This window comes from Kogia breviceps, chromosome 13, assembly GCF_026419965.1.
Source record: "Kogia breviceps isolate mKogBre1 chromosome 13, mKogBre1 haplotype 1, whole genome shotgun sequence".
Taxonomy (NCBI): Eukaryota; Metazoa; Chordata; class Mammalia; order Artiodactyla; family Physeteridae; genus Kogia; species Kogia breviceps.
In genome coordinates, this window is record NC_081322.1 from 14,962,915 (window position 1) to 14,980,649 (window position 17,735).

A 17,735-nucleotide genomic window follows, 5' to 3' on the forward strand; every position below is an offset into this window, starting at 1 on the left:
GCATTTGGAAGGAGCTGCACCAGAAACCAGAGTAAATATAGACATGGCCTGGAAAATTAGTTCCAAGAGTCAAAGGACACTGATTTTGAGAAGAATTTCATTCAAACAGAAATGGTGTGGTTCTAAGAATTTAATTTCTAATTTTTGAAACCAGTAAGAAGAATCTCAGTGATAGTTAAGAGATAAATATACATGTAGAAATGCTGCTGCCCACATAGCCCTGCCCACTCACAAATTAAGGAAGGGCCAACTCCTCACTTCAGAGAGCAGGATGAAAGACATCAGGAGCTTGACAATTTTCTTAAAGGCAACTCTCCTAGCTCCAGTCTGTCAAATCTTCCCCTTCCCACTTCCCGTGCAAGAGTCCTGAGGGACAGGACTACAGAGAAGGGAGAAGTCATAGACTCCCGGGGTCTCCCTTACAGTTCTGGCAGCAGAAGATGAGGAGAGCAAAACTTCTTTGTTCAGGAAACTCAGTGTAGTCCAGTGTGCACTGCAGCCCAATCCTCTCATTGTTTATTTCAAGAGTCTTCATTGTATGGACTTTCTCTGGGAGTGGACTTGGGCTACAGGGAGGAGCAAGAAATTACTGTACAAGATGCTTTCTATCCAACAGGTTCTTCTTACTTTATATTGAAGAGGGAAGGAAAGAAGGAAGGCAATGAAAGGGCACTGGGAGAAGAATGCTTTAATTTGATGCAGATGTCATGTCCATTTGCTAGGAAGTTCTTTATGCCATCACTCAGATTGTGAACAATGCTTAGTTGGAATCTGAGTCAGAGGAGTCCCCTGAGGTAGATGAGCGGGAGCCATTGTCCTCAGACTCACAATTTTTATCTTCATCTCCACTGCTGTGGTCTGAGGAGTTGCTGCCTTTCTCCTTTCTTGTTTTCTTCTGATCTACCTGAGGCAGGAGAATGTTCTCCAATAGTGTTTGATGATTCTATCTCTGGAGCCTGAAGCCCCTGCTCCAGTTCAGGCCCTCCTTGAAGATTCCCTGATGATGGGAACTGCAGATCCATCCTTCTAACCTTGGGGTTTGGGCCTCTTGTCATGCTCATGTTCTTATGCTTAGTATAGGTTTCCTCTCTGTAAGCGGCATATTCTTCAGGAGACAAACTCTTGAGCCAGAGATCAAGGTCAACCTTGTACTGTTTCTGCAGCTCCTCAGCCTGCTTCTTATAATGTTCCTTCTGGTTCTGTGGGACACGCTGCCAGCGTCTACTAATCTCCACCATGCGCTCCCTCAGGGGCAACACTTGAAGCTCCCGACTCGACCACAAATCCTGGTGGAACTTGTGATATCCATTCATAGGTGGCTTCTCTGGCTCTCTGTGGAATTTTCTCTTCATGGATAAATTGTTTTCTGGGGGAGACTTCACTTTTTGCACATTTCCCTGAAACTTCTTTGGTGCTTTGGTTTGGCTTCCTTTGGGGACATCAGATTTCATGTAGTTCTGGACTAGATCAGGGTGCTGTTCTCTGAATAGTGCAGTTTTCTCATCAAACTCCTGTTTCTCCTTCTGGAAACCTTGACTATATTTCAACTTCAGCTGCTCTGGAAGCTTCTTGTGTTCCTCAGACAGAACCTTGGTCAGCTCCTGTTTGCTCATCTTAGGGTGTTTTTGGCTGTACTGGGGTCGCATCTCTTTGAAAAAGCGGAGGTAAGCCGTCAAGGGCTTCTTGGGTAAATCAGGATGCTTCTTGGGTAAATCAGGATGCTTCTTGTGTTTTCTGCGTTTGTAAGATTTGTTAACGTCTTCCTTTGCTTCCAGGACTAATTCTTTCAAAGTGCGAAATTTTCTCAAGTCATAAGAAACCTCTAACCATTTGAGTTTGCACATTTCCCCAGAAAAATCTTTAAAAGCTACTTTTTCCCAGTCCATCTGTGACTGGGTTGTTTTGAATATGTGCCTGTCATTGGATGGGATGTTATTCTCCATACGTTCCAATAACTTCACAATGTCTTCTTTGGACCAGTCATCTTGACCTTTAGGCAACACCATTTCTAGGTCTTTGGGACACTTATATGATCCCAGCAGTTCAGACACCTCAGCAAAATCTCCAACTTCTTCACTCTCAAGATTCAGAAGGTGAGTTATTTCTGGAATCCTGTAGTTTGTGAGATTCTATGTTCCAGAAGATTGTGTAATGGTTTTCATCAATGCTGGTAGGAAAATCCAACCAATCAGATCAGGGGTTCTATGTTCTCTGGGTGGGTCAGCAGCTGTAACTTTCAGAGTTTTCCACAGTCCAGCCAACACTCCAAATGACTCTTTGGGTACAGTTAATGAAATGTTCCACTCTTGTTCAGTAAGTAACTCTGTGAAATTCAGTTCAGTGATTGATGCTCCCCTCCTGGTGGCAGAAACTTTCAAAATTCTCCACAGCCCAGCCAAGTCCAAACACAACAGCTCTGGGCTCTAGAGAAGAATGAGCTTTGCTCTTTGCTGGATGTTTTATATATTCTCTGAAGACCACACCCATTTCCCCCAAGTGATAAGGTTATCAAATCCTATATTCCTCAGCCATCAGCAAGGTGGAACAATGCCTGTGAGCCATCTTCCATTATGGGTTATTACAAGATATTGAGTAGAGTTCCCTGTGTTTCACAATAAGCCCTTGTTGGTTATCTATTCTATACATAGTACTGGATATATGTTAATCTCAAACTCCTAATTTATCCCTCCCCACACCTTTCCCCTTTGGTAACCATAAGCTTGTTTTCTGTGTCAGAGAGTCTATTTCTGTCTTGTAAATAACTTCACTTGTATCATTTTTTTTAGATTTCATGTAAAAGAGATAAAATTCTTCTGTTAGAAGGTGATATCAGGTGCACTAAGAATTGGGTTTCCAAATATATATAAATAGAAAAATAGATAGTTATGTTGCACTTATTTTAAAAACTATTGCCTTGTATGCCAAATCAAACACACCGAAGTAACAACAAATATGTCATTTAGAGTTTAGGAATCTTAAATCCAAAAGAATGCAATTATAACAAAAGCTAGGGGATAGGGGAGGGATGGATTGGGAGTTTGGGGTTAGCAGATGTAAGCTATGATATAGAGAATGGTTAGACAACAAGGTCTTACTCTATAACACAGGGAACTATATTCAATACCTTGTGATAAACCATAATGGAAAATAATATTTAAAAAAGAATTTGTGTATATATATATATATATATATATATATATATATATATATGTAAAAAGAAACAACTTGATTTTATTTAGCATTTGTGATTCTAATTCAATGCAGTGACTTACCAAAGTATACACATCCTTAGAACTTACCTTGGCATTTATTCCTTCATGTTTTTCTTACATCATCTACAGCTTGTTTCTTTCTACAAGCCAAACTTGCTTTCCAGAAATGCTTCTTTCTCCAAAATTCTTTATAACCGCATGCTCAAAGCCTTCATTGTAGTGACCATTCTTCTAGACTTAGATTTTTGTTTTTATTGTCTGTTTATTTGTTGTAAACTTATAGAACACCTGTCAGCGTTCCCAAGAATAATCAGAAGTGTTTGGGAGCTTCCCAGCTCTTTTTCAAGGTTCAAAAATCTTAAGTTTTATTGAGGCCATGGAGGCTGTCCATCATTCAAGGCCCTCAGCAATATCTGTAAAAGGTTGGTTTCCCCACCACCACATGGTTTAGCTCAGCCTAGAGATAAAAGAGTGAAAGGGTCATTCCTATCTTTCTAATACATAAAAATTAAATATAAATTGACTTTTAGGACTCAAGCTACTTGAGAATGAGTAAAATTATTAAGTAACTCTCGTGATGAAATAAATCAAATTCCTATGAATTATGATACAGAAAAGCAGTGGGTGCTTCGACCTGAGGGATAAAGAGGACAGGTAGATCCAGATCTTGGGGAATGGAGACATGATCCCTCTCCCCGCTGGGATTTACCACCATTTTACGCTGGACGAGAACTACTTGAAGCCCATGAGGCTGTTTGCGGGAGATCCGGTGTGGACAGCGTGCAACCGGCCGGCTGACCACTTCGGGGTCCGTGGGCAGTACCCGGAGTTTCTGGCGCAGACGGCCTAGGCCTAGGGATGCCCTGAGGCTTCGCACACCCCAGCCGCCCTTGTGAAGGTCCGGGTGTGATAGCAGCAGAAAATCTGTCGTATTCTCCTTGTTTTTGTGTTGTAGACTTGAGGCTAGGCGAGCTTTCCTTTGCAAGATTATTTGATCAGAATATGCTTTAGTGAAAGTAGCTACAGAACCGGTTTGCACATGGCAGCACCTGTGGAAATCTGGGCAAATCTGTATATGTTCTCGGATTCGGGATGAGTGGTCAGTGGCCCGGTTTCAGTTTGTGCCTTCAGCTCTGCCCAAGTGGCTTTCAACGCCCCAGTCGCAGCCACTTGGCTGCTCCATCTGGACCCTATTCTTGGACCTTAAGCAGATACCAGGTAAAGCCATGCCAGCCCTATGTGGAGGAATGACAGTGGATAGGCAGAATGACAGGACTGGGCAGAGAGAAGACGCTTTTCTTGCAAAACACAGGGGAAATCTGAGCGGGAGTGTGCTGTGGGGGACGAGCTGGCGTGTTAGGGGGACACTCGCTGGATTATGCCACTTTCTTGTTCAAAATAAAGTAGCTGCACTTCCCTGGTGGCACAGTGGTTAAGAATCCGCCTGCCAATGCAGGGGACGAGGGTTCGGGTTCGAGCCCTGGTCCGGGAAGATCACACGTGCCACGGAGCAACTAAGCCCGTGCGCCGCAACTACTGAGCCTGCCTCTAAAGCCCTTGAATCACAACCAGAGAAAGTCCCGGCTCAGCAAGGACGACCCAACACAGCCAAAAATAAATAAATAAGTTAATTAATAATAATAATAATAAACAGCTGTAAAAACATCCCCTGTCAAATATATGAGATGAACCAAAAACTATTACCGGAAGCAAATCAACAGATTTTAGTTTTTTAATTATTAAATAAAATATTATGTATTTAAGTAGCACAAGGGGTTAGAAATAGGAAATAAAATAAACCTGTGGAAATTAATAAAGCTAAAAGAAGGAATGTATGAGTAATGAACAGAAATAAGGTTTAGTTTATAATTGTAGTGGTCTGTAAAAATCAATAATAATATTATAGTCAAATTTAGTTGCTAATCAAATGAAAATTTAATAAAAATACGGATAATAAAAATAACAGTGATATTGAATGCTATTTGGATATATTTTAATGAAATATGTGTTTTCTAAAATCTTTTGACTCAGGAAGTAAAAAACCTATACAGTAATATAACCACAGAAGGCAGCTTTAACAAAATACCGTCAATGCATGCCCTGAAGGAAGGACCTGGCCTTGATTGTTTACCATAAAATCATTTTCTTTTTCTTAAGAACAGGTGATTCCCACATTATAGAGTAAAATTTGAGCTGAGAAAATGACTTATAGTTTACAAATTTATGAAATTTACATAACACTTATCCCAGAGAGCAAACATACAAAATAGAAAAGCACAGAATAAATATCTTCCTTTACTAATAGGACAAAATTCTAAACAATGTTCTAGCATATTTAAGATGCAGTATTTGAAAATTAAAATATATGAAAAATCTAGTATTTTTTATTCTAAATAAATTAAGTTTATTTGCTATTTAAAATCTATTCATTTATTTTAACATAATAGTGGCACATTAAAAAAAATGATCCTCTCCTTTGCACAGGGGGAAAGCTTATGGAATGCACTTATACATACTTCACATGATAAATAAAATCTATTTCAACCCAAGAGCCTAAAATAAATTTACAGGTTATTCCCAAGCACCATTGCCATAAAATACTGACAATTAAGAATGTCTTCACTCACCCACACTATTAATAATTTTATGAAAATTATAGAATGTATTATATATGCTATATAAACTTCTAAAAACATACATAAAAACAGAAAAAATCTCAACCCACTGAAAAGTGGAAAAAATATTAGGCAATCTACAGAATTGCTCAATTAGTAACACCTTGAGCGTCTTATCAGTCATAATCGTTAAATGCAAATTAAAACCACAATTAAGTAATATTCACATGCATTAGTTCGATAGAAATTTCAAATCTGAGAAGAATCTTCAAGCTGGCAAGTGGTGCAGTGATGGGCACTCTGTAACTCCTCCTGGAAATGTAATTTACACACCTCATCTGTTAGGAGATGCCGTCATCCTCATGGCTAACATGGACAAGATGTATAAAGCAACTTTTGGAAGACATGAGAAAACAGCCAATTCATTATGGCCTTTCAGAATGTAGCATCATATTTTAAGAAAAATTTGATGTATTATCTTTAAGTCAAAACTGACCATAAGCTGAAATCATCACCTTTGTCTTATGAAATGAAACAGGAAAATAATCCAATATGATATAAGATGAAGAGTTATTTATAAATTAAAATTATTTAGATTCCATTTCTGTCTTTACCACCATAATATGTACATACTCTGAATAATCAATATTATTAATTCATTCTCTAATTCTCCATTTACATTTTGCTTGAATATTTAGCAATTTAATACTTTCAATTTTAATTTTCCCTTAAGCGATAATATAATAATGGAAATATTAAAAATGTTGAATCATGAAGCTGAAGTTGTATTAAATGTTAATTGTATTAAGGAAATTAAATTCATGTTTTAGTATAATTACACTATTAATTTTCCTGAGTTCTTTGATTTTAATATTAAATTATAGAACTTCTGTTTAGAAGTTATTACATTTTGAATATTGTTATGCTTTGTGTAATCAGTTATGTCATATAGTATAGGCACCACTGATTATATTCTTAACATCTTTATTTTTGAACTATTTTAATATAAATGATCAAAAACAACTAATTTCTCTCTTTCGATCAAAAATTTATGTGAAAATATACCCAGTAGGTAACATATATCCAATTAGGTCTTGATCTTTTTACATTTAATTAATTTATACTTCTCCTTAATAGTAGCTAGACAATGTAAAACATACACTAATATGCACATCATTATTTACATTTTTACAAATTTTTATTGATATATACTTGATTTACAGTGTTGTGTTAATTTCACTGTATAGCAAAGTGACTCAGTTATACATATATGTATTCTTTTCCATATTCTTTTCCATTATGGTCTATCACAGGATATTGAATATAGTTCCTGGTAGGACCTTGTTGTTTATCCATCCGATATATACTAGCTTGCATCTGCTAATCCCAAATGCCCAATCCATCCCTACCGGCCTCCACCTTCAGAAACCACAAGTCTGTTCTCTATATCTGTGAGTCATTTTCTGTTTTGTAGATAAGTTCATTTGTGTTATATTTAAGATTCCACATATAAGTGATATGATATGGTATATCTTCCTTTTTCTGACTTACTTTGCTTAATATGATAATCTGTAAGTCCATCCATGTTGCTGCAGATGGCATTATTTCATTCTTTTTTATGACTGAATAATATTCAATTGTGTGTATATACCACATCTTTTTTATCTATTCCTCTGTCAGTAGACATTTTTGTTGTTTCCATGTCTTGGCTATTGTAAATAGAACATGCACATCATTAAAATGTTCTTTTTATACGACAGGTATGTGCTTAACTAGTTTCGAAGAAACTTAACAATTGATTGATGTTAATATAATATGAAACAAGTGTATCATATAAGCATTTTATATCATTGTTTATTAAATTAATGTCAAGTGAGCTTTTAACAAACATATATTTAAAAGATGTGCCATTGTTTACAATGCAATATGAATAGGAAAACAAAAGTTCTTTCTGCATATCCTGAGAAATAACTTTTATTGAAATCATTTTTTTGCAAATACAATTTACTTTTCTTCTGCTAAATGACTCAACTCCAAATTATGTTATAGCATAACTCAGTAGAAAAAGTAAATAAATATATATTTTTAATTTAAAATAAAAATATAAATTTCTAGACTAATTTATATGAAGAATGAATCCACTATTTTGAAGCAGTGTGTGTACCAAATCTAGCTTAAGACATGTTCAGTATTGAGATTCAGGCCTAGACCAGTGAACTGCCCAGGCAAACACATGGAGCTAAAGGCACACTTCCCATTATACAGAAAGTGTCAAGCTCCATATAATAATGTCTAAATTGTTACAGAGCTGAAAAAACTACAAATAAAATCTAGTAATCGAGGACGAGCATAACCCACGTATGGAGTCTCCTAAACCCATGTTTAAGGGCAGCAGGAGAACTGCAATTTAATACTAAATGTGCCCGTGAGACCAAACTAATTGTGTAGCACTGTGACACATGGAAGCCAGTGCTGTTGAGTTTCCATTGATACTGTGAAAGACAGACAAAAATGAATAATATCTATTTTGCCACAAAGAAAAGTCACACACACGTGCACACACATGCATGTGTGCACATGCACACATGATATGATGAAGTTTTGCCTTAAATGATCCCTAGCCTTCTGCTTCCAACAACAGTGGTGACTGCAGTCTGCTGGGGTTAGCGAGATGCCGGTCCCAGGGGTGCCAGTCATGGCGGTCAATGTGGGCTTGTTGCAGCAAGTGTCTCCTGTGCCTCATGGGTCAAAAACGGCCCTGAAGGCAGATGTGCACCAGAGTAATTAGAGCAAACAGAAAGGAAGTAAAGCATATTGTAGTTGAAAATACTTCCTTATGTAAAACACCTATGGACTCCTGCAAATAATTCTAAGATTTTAGGGCTCCTACAATAGACAATAAAGTGGAAAACATGAAAATTGTAGCTTTAACCATGCGAATATGAGCTGATGAGGTGAGTGCTGAGTGGTTGGAAAGGGTGCATCAATATGAATTACTTCAAATTAATGAGGTAATTGTAATTAGTTATGCAATCGGTTACATCATTACATATGTAATTACATAATGACTGTTATCCATTTGCTTAATTAGTGTCATATATTCTGTTTTTTGATATACACACAGGGACAAGAATTTATATGACAATTTAGCAATGGAAATGTGACCTTTGCAAGAGCTAAATGCCTTTCAATGTTGCACCCTTAGTTAAATTTAGAGAAACAATTCTTCTCACACATGTGGTAGAAAAGGAGGAAAGTTTTATATCTCTCCCTGAGATCTGAGTGGAAAAAATAAATCCTCTGACAATATGTAACTAAGGAACTAATTCTAATATAGATTTACTATACCATAGAAACATAGAAACTATAGTTTAAAATTATCCCTAGGTCCTCAGAGAACACAGTAGAATCTAAAAAATAAATAAAATAAAATAAAATAATCCCTATGGAAGTGATCATTCTGACAATTAGAAGAGAGAGAAAAATTACTGTAGAGGAAAACACACTCAAACAAAGCTGTACGGGATTTCCAAGAAAAACAGAGCCATAAATCAGATTCAATTTAACGTTAAAGATATATATGAGGAAATATTTATATGAGTTAGGTTTGAAGGTTAAACATATTGTAAGGTTTAGATAATAAAACAGACTGATAGAGTCTCTGAAATAGGTAAGTATAAAGAAGTCTATAGTAGAAAAAAGACATTATGAAAAATAAATAGAAAAATGGAAAAGTTACCGATTTACACCAACTAGAAACTTCCTGAACGACACAAAAGAAGCACACAAATGGAATTGTATGCCTCCTTGGTACAGGAGGTTTAATAACTTAACAATGTTAATTTTCCCTGAGTTGATTTACAAATAATATATTCCCAGCAAAATGTTAAAATATTTTTTCTAGACATTGATTCTCATGTTCATATGAAAAAATAAGCCAATAAAAATAACACAGTTCTTAGTAAGAAGAACTACTGAGTAAGCATAAGCTGTACCTGATATTAAAAAATAGTATAAAACCTCAATAAGTAAAACTCTTGGTTTATGAATAGGTAGATAGACTAGTTGAAAGAAAGAGAAAGTTCACATAAGACCCAAACACCTCTGGTGATTTCGTGCTGTCGTGAAATCAGCATCTAAATACAGTAAAATAAAAGTGGACCATTTAAGAGATAATGTTGGAGAATAATATATATGAAATGATTTTTGTCAATTATGAAGCTTTATAAAATTGTTAGAGTTCTCGTTGTGTAAATGATCTTGTGAGTATAACTCTTATAGATTGATTAAAATAAAAATCATTTAAATATTTTTCCATTGTTGTGTTAATCATAAACCAGCAGGCAATAGAGCCAAATTAAAAAATTAAAAATTAAACTTTCTTAAAAAACTGGTAGTGAAATATAAAGTTTTATACTTCCAATTTGCTTAATGAGGAATTACAATATTTTATAATCTGTTTTTGACACTAATTTTCTAACAATGAAAACTACAACATCGATTAACAATGTACACTAAATACAGAATTTGCCAATCATCAATTGTTAAAAGCATGCAACTGCTCTAGATTTATGAGGTTAGTGTTTTATTAAGCAAGTGTTCATTCATGTATGCAGTTTAAATAATAATAACAATAATATTTCAAGTGACTAAATTTTTTATTAGCATGGTGGTGCTTTTAACTGAATTTTATTATGTTTGTTAATGAGTGATTTACAAAACCAGTTCTTATAATAATAAAATTTACATGCATACTTTAAGCATCTACTTTATCTATTTTTCTTGTATCAATCATTCTTATCTTTCTTATACTACTTATACTTTATATCATCTCTCCATTTTCACTTTTATTCTCTGAGTTCATTTTTGTTTCTATTTAACTTGTGAAAATCAAACTTTGTTTATTGAAAAAATACTTTGAAGAATATAATAAAGAAAAGTCTTTAAAAAAAATTTACTGTATCATCAACTGACTTGTAAATAGTTCCTGTTAAAATGCCAGGAGATAGAAAGAAAATCAATGATTTGAGTTCTTTCCTTTGCTAAAACATCAGGAAGTAAATAAGAGCAATGACCCATGCAGTAGCCTATTCAATAGCCATGATTGTAAAAACAAGTAAATACTTCAACATATTTGATTAATTCAAATATCACAAAGGTTTAGATATTGGAAATTAAAGATTGAACGTTCTCAGAGAATAAATATAAATATTCTAACATCAAGTGAGTGCAGTGCTAATGTTGCCATGTCATAATTGACAAAATGCCTGCAACTCTGAGACTTCAGAACAAATGTCTTAAAAGCCACAAACCTTTAAGAAAAGATGTCTTCAAATGTGTGTTGTCACTGTTTGGAATCCTCTTTAGAAGAGATGTCATTCACTGAGGACAGACCTTTAAAGCTTGGTTCTTGTTCCCCAAATTATTTAAATTTTAATATATCTATAATGTTGTACTTGCAATACTCCTTCCCCACAAACCATGTTAGGATATCTGTACATGAAGTAATATCAGGCATTTTAATGAAATAAAGGGAGGGGAATCCTACAGTATTATTAACATTGTGAGGATTATTTTAAATAGCCTTGAAATTCAAACATTATTCGAAGTCCATTTCAAAGTTGATTCCTCTGACCTTTCTTTTTGTATTAAAATGATATTAGAACTTGATGGAAGGTAAATCAATTCTGAGACATCTTTGCATCTGGTTTACTGATGGCATTGACATAAAGTTATACTTCAGGCTTGTAGCTTCAATTATTAACATAATTGTATGCAATCCAAATGTGCTTCTTATATTTTCTACCTTTTCCCATACTTCAGAACCCAACACCAGCTCATTTCCACTGGTCACTTTACTCGAATATGGCCAGCACATGTGAGGCCATGAATTAGCCTGAATTAACCATGTATATAATTTATCCTTACCAAAAGAGTCACTCAAACAAGGGCCTGTCCTTTGAAAATATGTTGATGACAAAAACCTAGACTGTTGAGATTTTGTCTTCATGGAAATATGGGAGGGGACTTTGGAAAAAAACAATCAGAATTGTAAATGCTTTGTCAAATAGTAGAAAGGATTACTACTTAATGAAGCCAAATTTGTTAGCATTAGCCTTCCAAATCCTCTTCAATCATGCGTAATACTGCTTCAATATCTTCAATTGCTAAAGCAGATCTTTTTATGTAGAATGAAACTTTAAAAGTGTTTCCTGGGCTTCCCTGGTGGCGCAGTGGTTGAGAATCCGCCTGCCGATGCAGGGGACACGGGTTCGTGCCCCGGTCCAGGAAGATCCCACATGCCGTGGAGCGGCTGGGCCCGTGAGCCATGGCCGCTGAGCCTGCTCGTCCCGAGCCTGTGCTCCGCAATGGGAGAGGCCACAACAATGAGAGGCCCGCCTAGCACCAAAAAAAAAAAAAAAAAAAAAAAAAAAAAAAAGTGTTTCCTGACTGTCTTGATTTTTTAATGTTTTTTCCAATTACATTTTCTCATGTTTCAATTTCCATAGGCTCTGTAAGTCTGTGCTTGGTCTTCCAGATGTGTATTTATTAAGGATGTGAAACATACACATGTATATATATATATGGTGTGGAGCTTAACAACAGAATAGCAATCTTAGGCTGGGGAGGTCCTTTCAAGATAAGACATTTGCACCCTCCCAAAATGGAAAATTAACAGCAGTCACAGCAGTTGGCATTCCAGGAAGATGGAGCAATGACACACCCAGCCTTAACCACAATATGGGTGGAACTTTAACCCAAGGGTGACCAGAAGGGATCATAAATGAAGCCCAGTTTCTCTGCCCCAGGCAGATCCCCTCTTGATCTCACCTGCTGCTCATTTGCCATGTATTAAATAAATCTCACTTTCTCAATTTCATTTCTGGCTTGGCTTTTACCACACGCATTGCCGGCCCCATTGTTGCACTCCACCACATAAAGCAAGTGGGGCATAATGTTTTCTCTCTTTCCTGAACAAACGTTGACTGAACATCTCCTATGCAATAGCTCCTTCTCTGTGTTATCATCTACTTTTGAACACAGGAAATCAATTTTCTACTCTCATGGATCTTACAGTCTAGTGAAAGAAACAGACGTCAAATGAATTTTTAAAAAGCATAATCTAATGTCATGTAGAATGAGATTCTATGAGAAAAAAAGTATAATAAATAAGGATGACAGATTTAGTCAATAAAGATATAGGACACCCAGTTAAATTTAAATTTCAGAAAAAGAAAGAGACCTCATGCCATATAAATCTATCATAGAATATTTTAGGAATACTTTTACTAAAAATGTTTGTTATTTATCTGCATTTCAAATTAAACTAGGCAACCCTAGTGCAGTAACAGAGCCAGAAGTTTCTATTTAAGAAGGATCTCAGAAGACTCTCTGAGATGTGACATCTGAACAGAAACTTAAGTGAAATGAGAGACTATGTGCAAATATTTCTAGGAGAATAATCCAAGCAGAAGGAACAGCATGCCTTACGTCTCCAAGATGGAAAGTCACTGCTGTATTTGAGAAGAAACAAGGAAGCCAGCGCAGCTGGAATGCAGGGAACAAGTGGGAGGGTGGCATTAAATAAAGCCCAGTAATTCTTGAGTCCTTGTTCTATATTTTATAATGGAGCTACGGAATGGGTATTCTCACCCTGCTATGTGGTATTATTCCTGCTGTTATATGAACGCTAGATTGCAGAATTGTAAAGGTGGGGACCCGGGAAGGAAGAATTGTATTGGCCTGTATTGCTAATGGAGAAGGTGAAATATTGTATCCAGAATTATTTTTATTTAAATGTTTTTTGATGTGGACCTTTTTTTCTTTTTTTTTTTTTTTGATGTGGACCATTTTTAAAGTCTTTATTGAATTTGTTACAATATTGCTTCTGTTTTATGTTTTGTTTTTTTGGCCATGAGGCACGTGGGATCTCAGCTCACCAACCAGGATGGAACCCACAGCCCCTGCATTGGAAGGTGGGGTCCCAACCACTGGACCACCAGGGACACCCCCAGAATATGTTTTGATGGTAGAGCTAATAGAATTGGATGATTTGGGGTGAAACAGAAAAAGAAGAATCAAGGATGACCCCATGTATTTGCATAGGCAATGTAGAATGAAGGTGGTTCTATTTACTGAGATGGCAAAGATGAGTGAGGGACACACCTTTTTTTTAACTACTCCAGAGCCAATACAACCTGGTCCTGAAGGAGAGAGTATTAACTGACATGTTTCCCTGTATACAAGTGTTGAGAAATAATTATGGGAGAGTGGATTTTGAAATCTAGTATTTGAATGAAAAGCTCATTATCTCCAGGTCCTGTTTGGTCTTCCCTCATATAAGAGTAATAAAACAGTTGGCAGTAGTCACTGGGATTGATTTACATTTCAATCTCCCCTCTAAATTGTGAGTTTCAGGAGGTCATGATTTTCTGGCTGAGTATCCCCTTTACTTAGAGTTCCTGGCACATTCCATTAATTTGAACAAGAGGAAACTGCAATTTCTATCTGTCAAAAAATATGAAAGAGTATCAGACATTTCCTGAGGTTAACCTAAAATGAACTTAATCCAAGTTTACTCAATAAATAAATTGTTTTTTGACTGGAAGAGTTTGAAAGGAGCCAAATGTTCACAGCAATCTTCAAATTCACACAGAGAAATTGCCATGCAACTAACCCTCTGCTTTTTTTTTTCTGAGTTTGTTGTAAAATATTATAATTAAATTAATATATCTCATGAGACTGATTTATAAATACACTGGGGTGTATTTATTTTAGATTATAAATGAAAAGAACAAGAAAGTCTATTTCCAGCCTTTGATGATGGCTCTCAACTAGAATCTTCCTTCTATAGAAGGTCATTATATGTCATTATATGTGGACCTAGACTAAGATAAATGGAAGAAAATTTTCAGTAGAAACTTATCATGGTTTTATTCATCACATGAAGCCAATCAGCTCTTCCAAAAGTAAAAGACTGTATATGTGCTGGAAGGCTACATCATATATTTTGGACAAAGCAGATAAATCATGTGCTAGGATATAGAATTCAGATTTATACTAGCATATTTTGCCTCTGTGACAAAATTTCAATTATTCCATTTGTCCTCATCTCTGGATCCTATAACTTAACTTCCTTGGATATTTACCTACAGTGTGAGCTTTTTGAACTTTCCAATTTCTAACAACTGAAATACAAACTATTTTTACTTCTCGCCTCTGTCATATGATGCCAGCCATGACAGAGCTATGCCCAAGAAGAGACACACAGAATGTATGCCAGGTTTTCTAATATAAATGTAGCTTATATTGTGAAGCATCCCAGATGCAGAAGTTGTGACTTTGACATTCTAGATTTTTTTTTTCATAGAGTTTTTCCTCAACTTAGTATCTGTGCATATTTACTCATTCTGTTGCCCTGAGATCTTCTTATCTTAAGACCACTGGATATGAGACAATGGAAATCTTTATAGTAATTAAATCATTAGCATAACCAGGATATCAACATTGACATAAGCCTCCAGTATTATTCAGATTTCATCAATTTTACATGTACTCACTTGCATGTACTTATGAGTGTTTAGTCTATGAATTTTTATCATTTGTATAAGTTCATTTAGTTACCACTATGGCTGAGGAGGCTTCCTGTTGTCCCTTTATAACCACACCCACCCACTTCCACCTCCAGAACAACTCTGGCTGCCATTAATCTCTTCTCCATCTGTGTAATGTTGCCATTTCAGGAATGCCATCAGGAATGTTACATAAGTGAAAGCACACAGTATGGAATATTAGGGCGTAGTTTTTTTTGTTTTTGTTTGTTGCATAGTATGATCCCCTAAAGTTATATCCAAGTTGTTGCATGTATCATAGTTCATCCCTTGTTATTGTTAAGAGGTATTCTGTGGTATGAAAATAACCCATTTACTTAACAGTTCACCCACTGAAGGACATCTGGGTTTTTTCTGATTTTTTACTTTTATGAATCAGGCTGTTATGAATATCATGTACAGAATTTTGTGTGGACAAGTTTTCATTTCTCTGGGATAAATGACCAAGAGTGTAACTGCTATGTAGTGTAGTAATTGTGTGTTTATTAATATAAGAAACTACCAAACTCTTTATTATTTTATTTTTTCAGGTTTACTGAGATATAACTGACATAGCATTTAAGTTTAAGGTTACACAGTGATGATTTGATATACATATATTGCAAAGTGATCCTTACAGTAGGGTAAGTAAACACCTCTATCACTTCAAATAATTACCTTTCTTTTTTTGGTGAGAACATTTAAGATTTAGTCTTCTAGCAACTTTCAAGTACATAATACAGTATATTAAACTATAGTCACCATGTTGTACATTAGATCCCTGGAATTTACTCATCTTCTAAGCAGAAGTTTGAATTTTTGCACCAGTGTCTCCCCAATATCCTCTCCTGCCCAGCCCCAGGTAAGTAGCATTTTAGTCTCTGTTTCTACGAACCCAGTTTTTTTAGGTTTCACTTATAAGTGATATCATGCAGTATTTGTCGTTCTCTATTTCACTTGGTATATTCCACTCAGGTTTCATCCATGTTATTAAAAATGACAGGATTTCCCTCTTTCTCATGGCTGATTGTTATTCTATTTTGTATATATATCTACATATCTATATAGATATATAGATATATATACATACACACAATAGACACGTGTTGTCTTCATATTTTGACTATGATGAGTAATATTGTAATGATGACAGGGGTGCAGTTTTTTCTTCAAGATCTTATTATCTTATTGATGTCTTATTCTGCCATCTTCACCAAACTCTTTTGTGGTTTGGCTGTACCCTTTTACACTCCTACAAACAATACATGAGTGATCCAATTTCTCTGCATCTTTGCTTGTATTTAGTTTTCTCTATTTAAAAATTTTAATCCATTTTTATAGATGCATACTGGTACCTTATTGTGGTTTTTATTTGTATTCCTGTGATTAATGATGTTGAACATCTTTTCATGTGCTTACTGATCATTTTTAAATCCTCTTTCATGAAATGTCTGTTTATGACTTTTGCCCATTTTATAAATGAATCGTTTGTTGTTTGAGAATTCTTTACATAGATACTAGTCCTTTTTCATCTGAGTAGTTTGAGAACATTTCCCTCAGTCTGCAACTTGCCTTTTCATCTTTTTATCAGGGCTTATCATAGAGCAAAATTTTTTATTTTGATGAAGTTTAATTTATCAATATTTTGTTTTATTGACTGTGCTTTTGTTGTCAAGTTTAAGAATTCTTTGCCTTAGCCCTAGCCCCTGAATACTTACTTTCTCCTATGTATTTTTTTTTCTAAAAGTTATATAGTTTTACCTTTCACAGTTAAATCTATGGTTCATTTTTAATCAATGTTGTGAGATTTACATAGAGGTTCAGCTTTTTACCTATGAATGTTCAATTACTCCAGCATCAGTTGTTGAAAAGGCTATCTTTTCTCTATTTAATTGTTTTTACACTTTAGAAAAAAAGACAGTTGGGCATACTTTTGTGGGTCTATATCTGTTTCTTTTATTCTTTTCTATAGATCTGAATACCTATTCCTTTGTTGTTACCACACTGCCTTAATTTTAAGACTTTATATTTAGTAGGGCAATTCACTCCACTTTTTTCTTCTTTTTCCAAGTGGTCTTAGATATTTTAGTTATTTTTGCTTTTCTGTATACTTTAAAAAATTTTATTTATTCATTCATTTTTATTAATTTTTATTGGAGTAAAGTTGCTTTACAATATTGTGTTAGTTTCTGCTATACAGCAAAGTGAATTAGTTGTACATATATGTATATATATATATATATATATATATATATATATATATATATATATGCCCTCTTTTTTGGACTTCTTTCACATTTAGGTCACCACAGATCCCT

General features: G+C 35.2%; 1 protein-coding gene across 1 annotated transcript; it reads right to left on the reverse strand.

Moving 5' to 3' along the window:
- Positions 1 to 839: 839 nt before the first annotated feature.
- LOC131768230 (upstream-binding factor 1-like protein 1) lies at positions 840 to 2,018 on the reverse strand. Its single transcript, XM_059083928.1, has one exon. The coding sequence runs from the start codon at positions 2,004 to 2,006 to the stop codon at positions 840 to 842; it is 1,167 nt and encodes a 388-aa protein (XP_058939911.1). The 5' UTR covers positions 2,007 to 2,018.
- Positions 2,019 to 17,735: the final 15,717 nt, after the last annotated feature.

Excerpts from the sequence above, each read along its gene's own strand:
- LOC131768230 (XM_059083928.1), bottom strand. The coding sequence starts at position 2,006 with ATGGTGTTGCCTAAAGGTCAAGATGACTGGTCCAAAGAAGACATTGTG.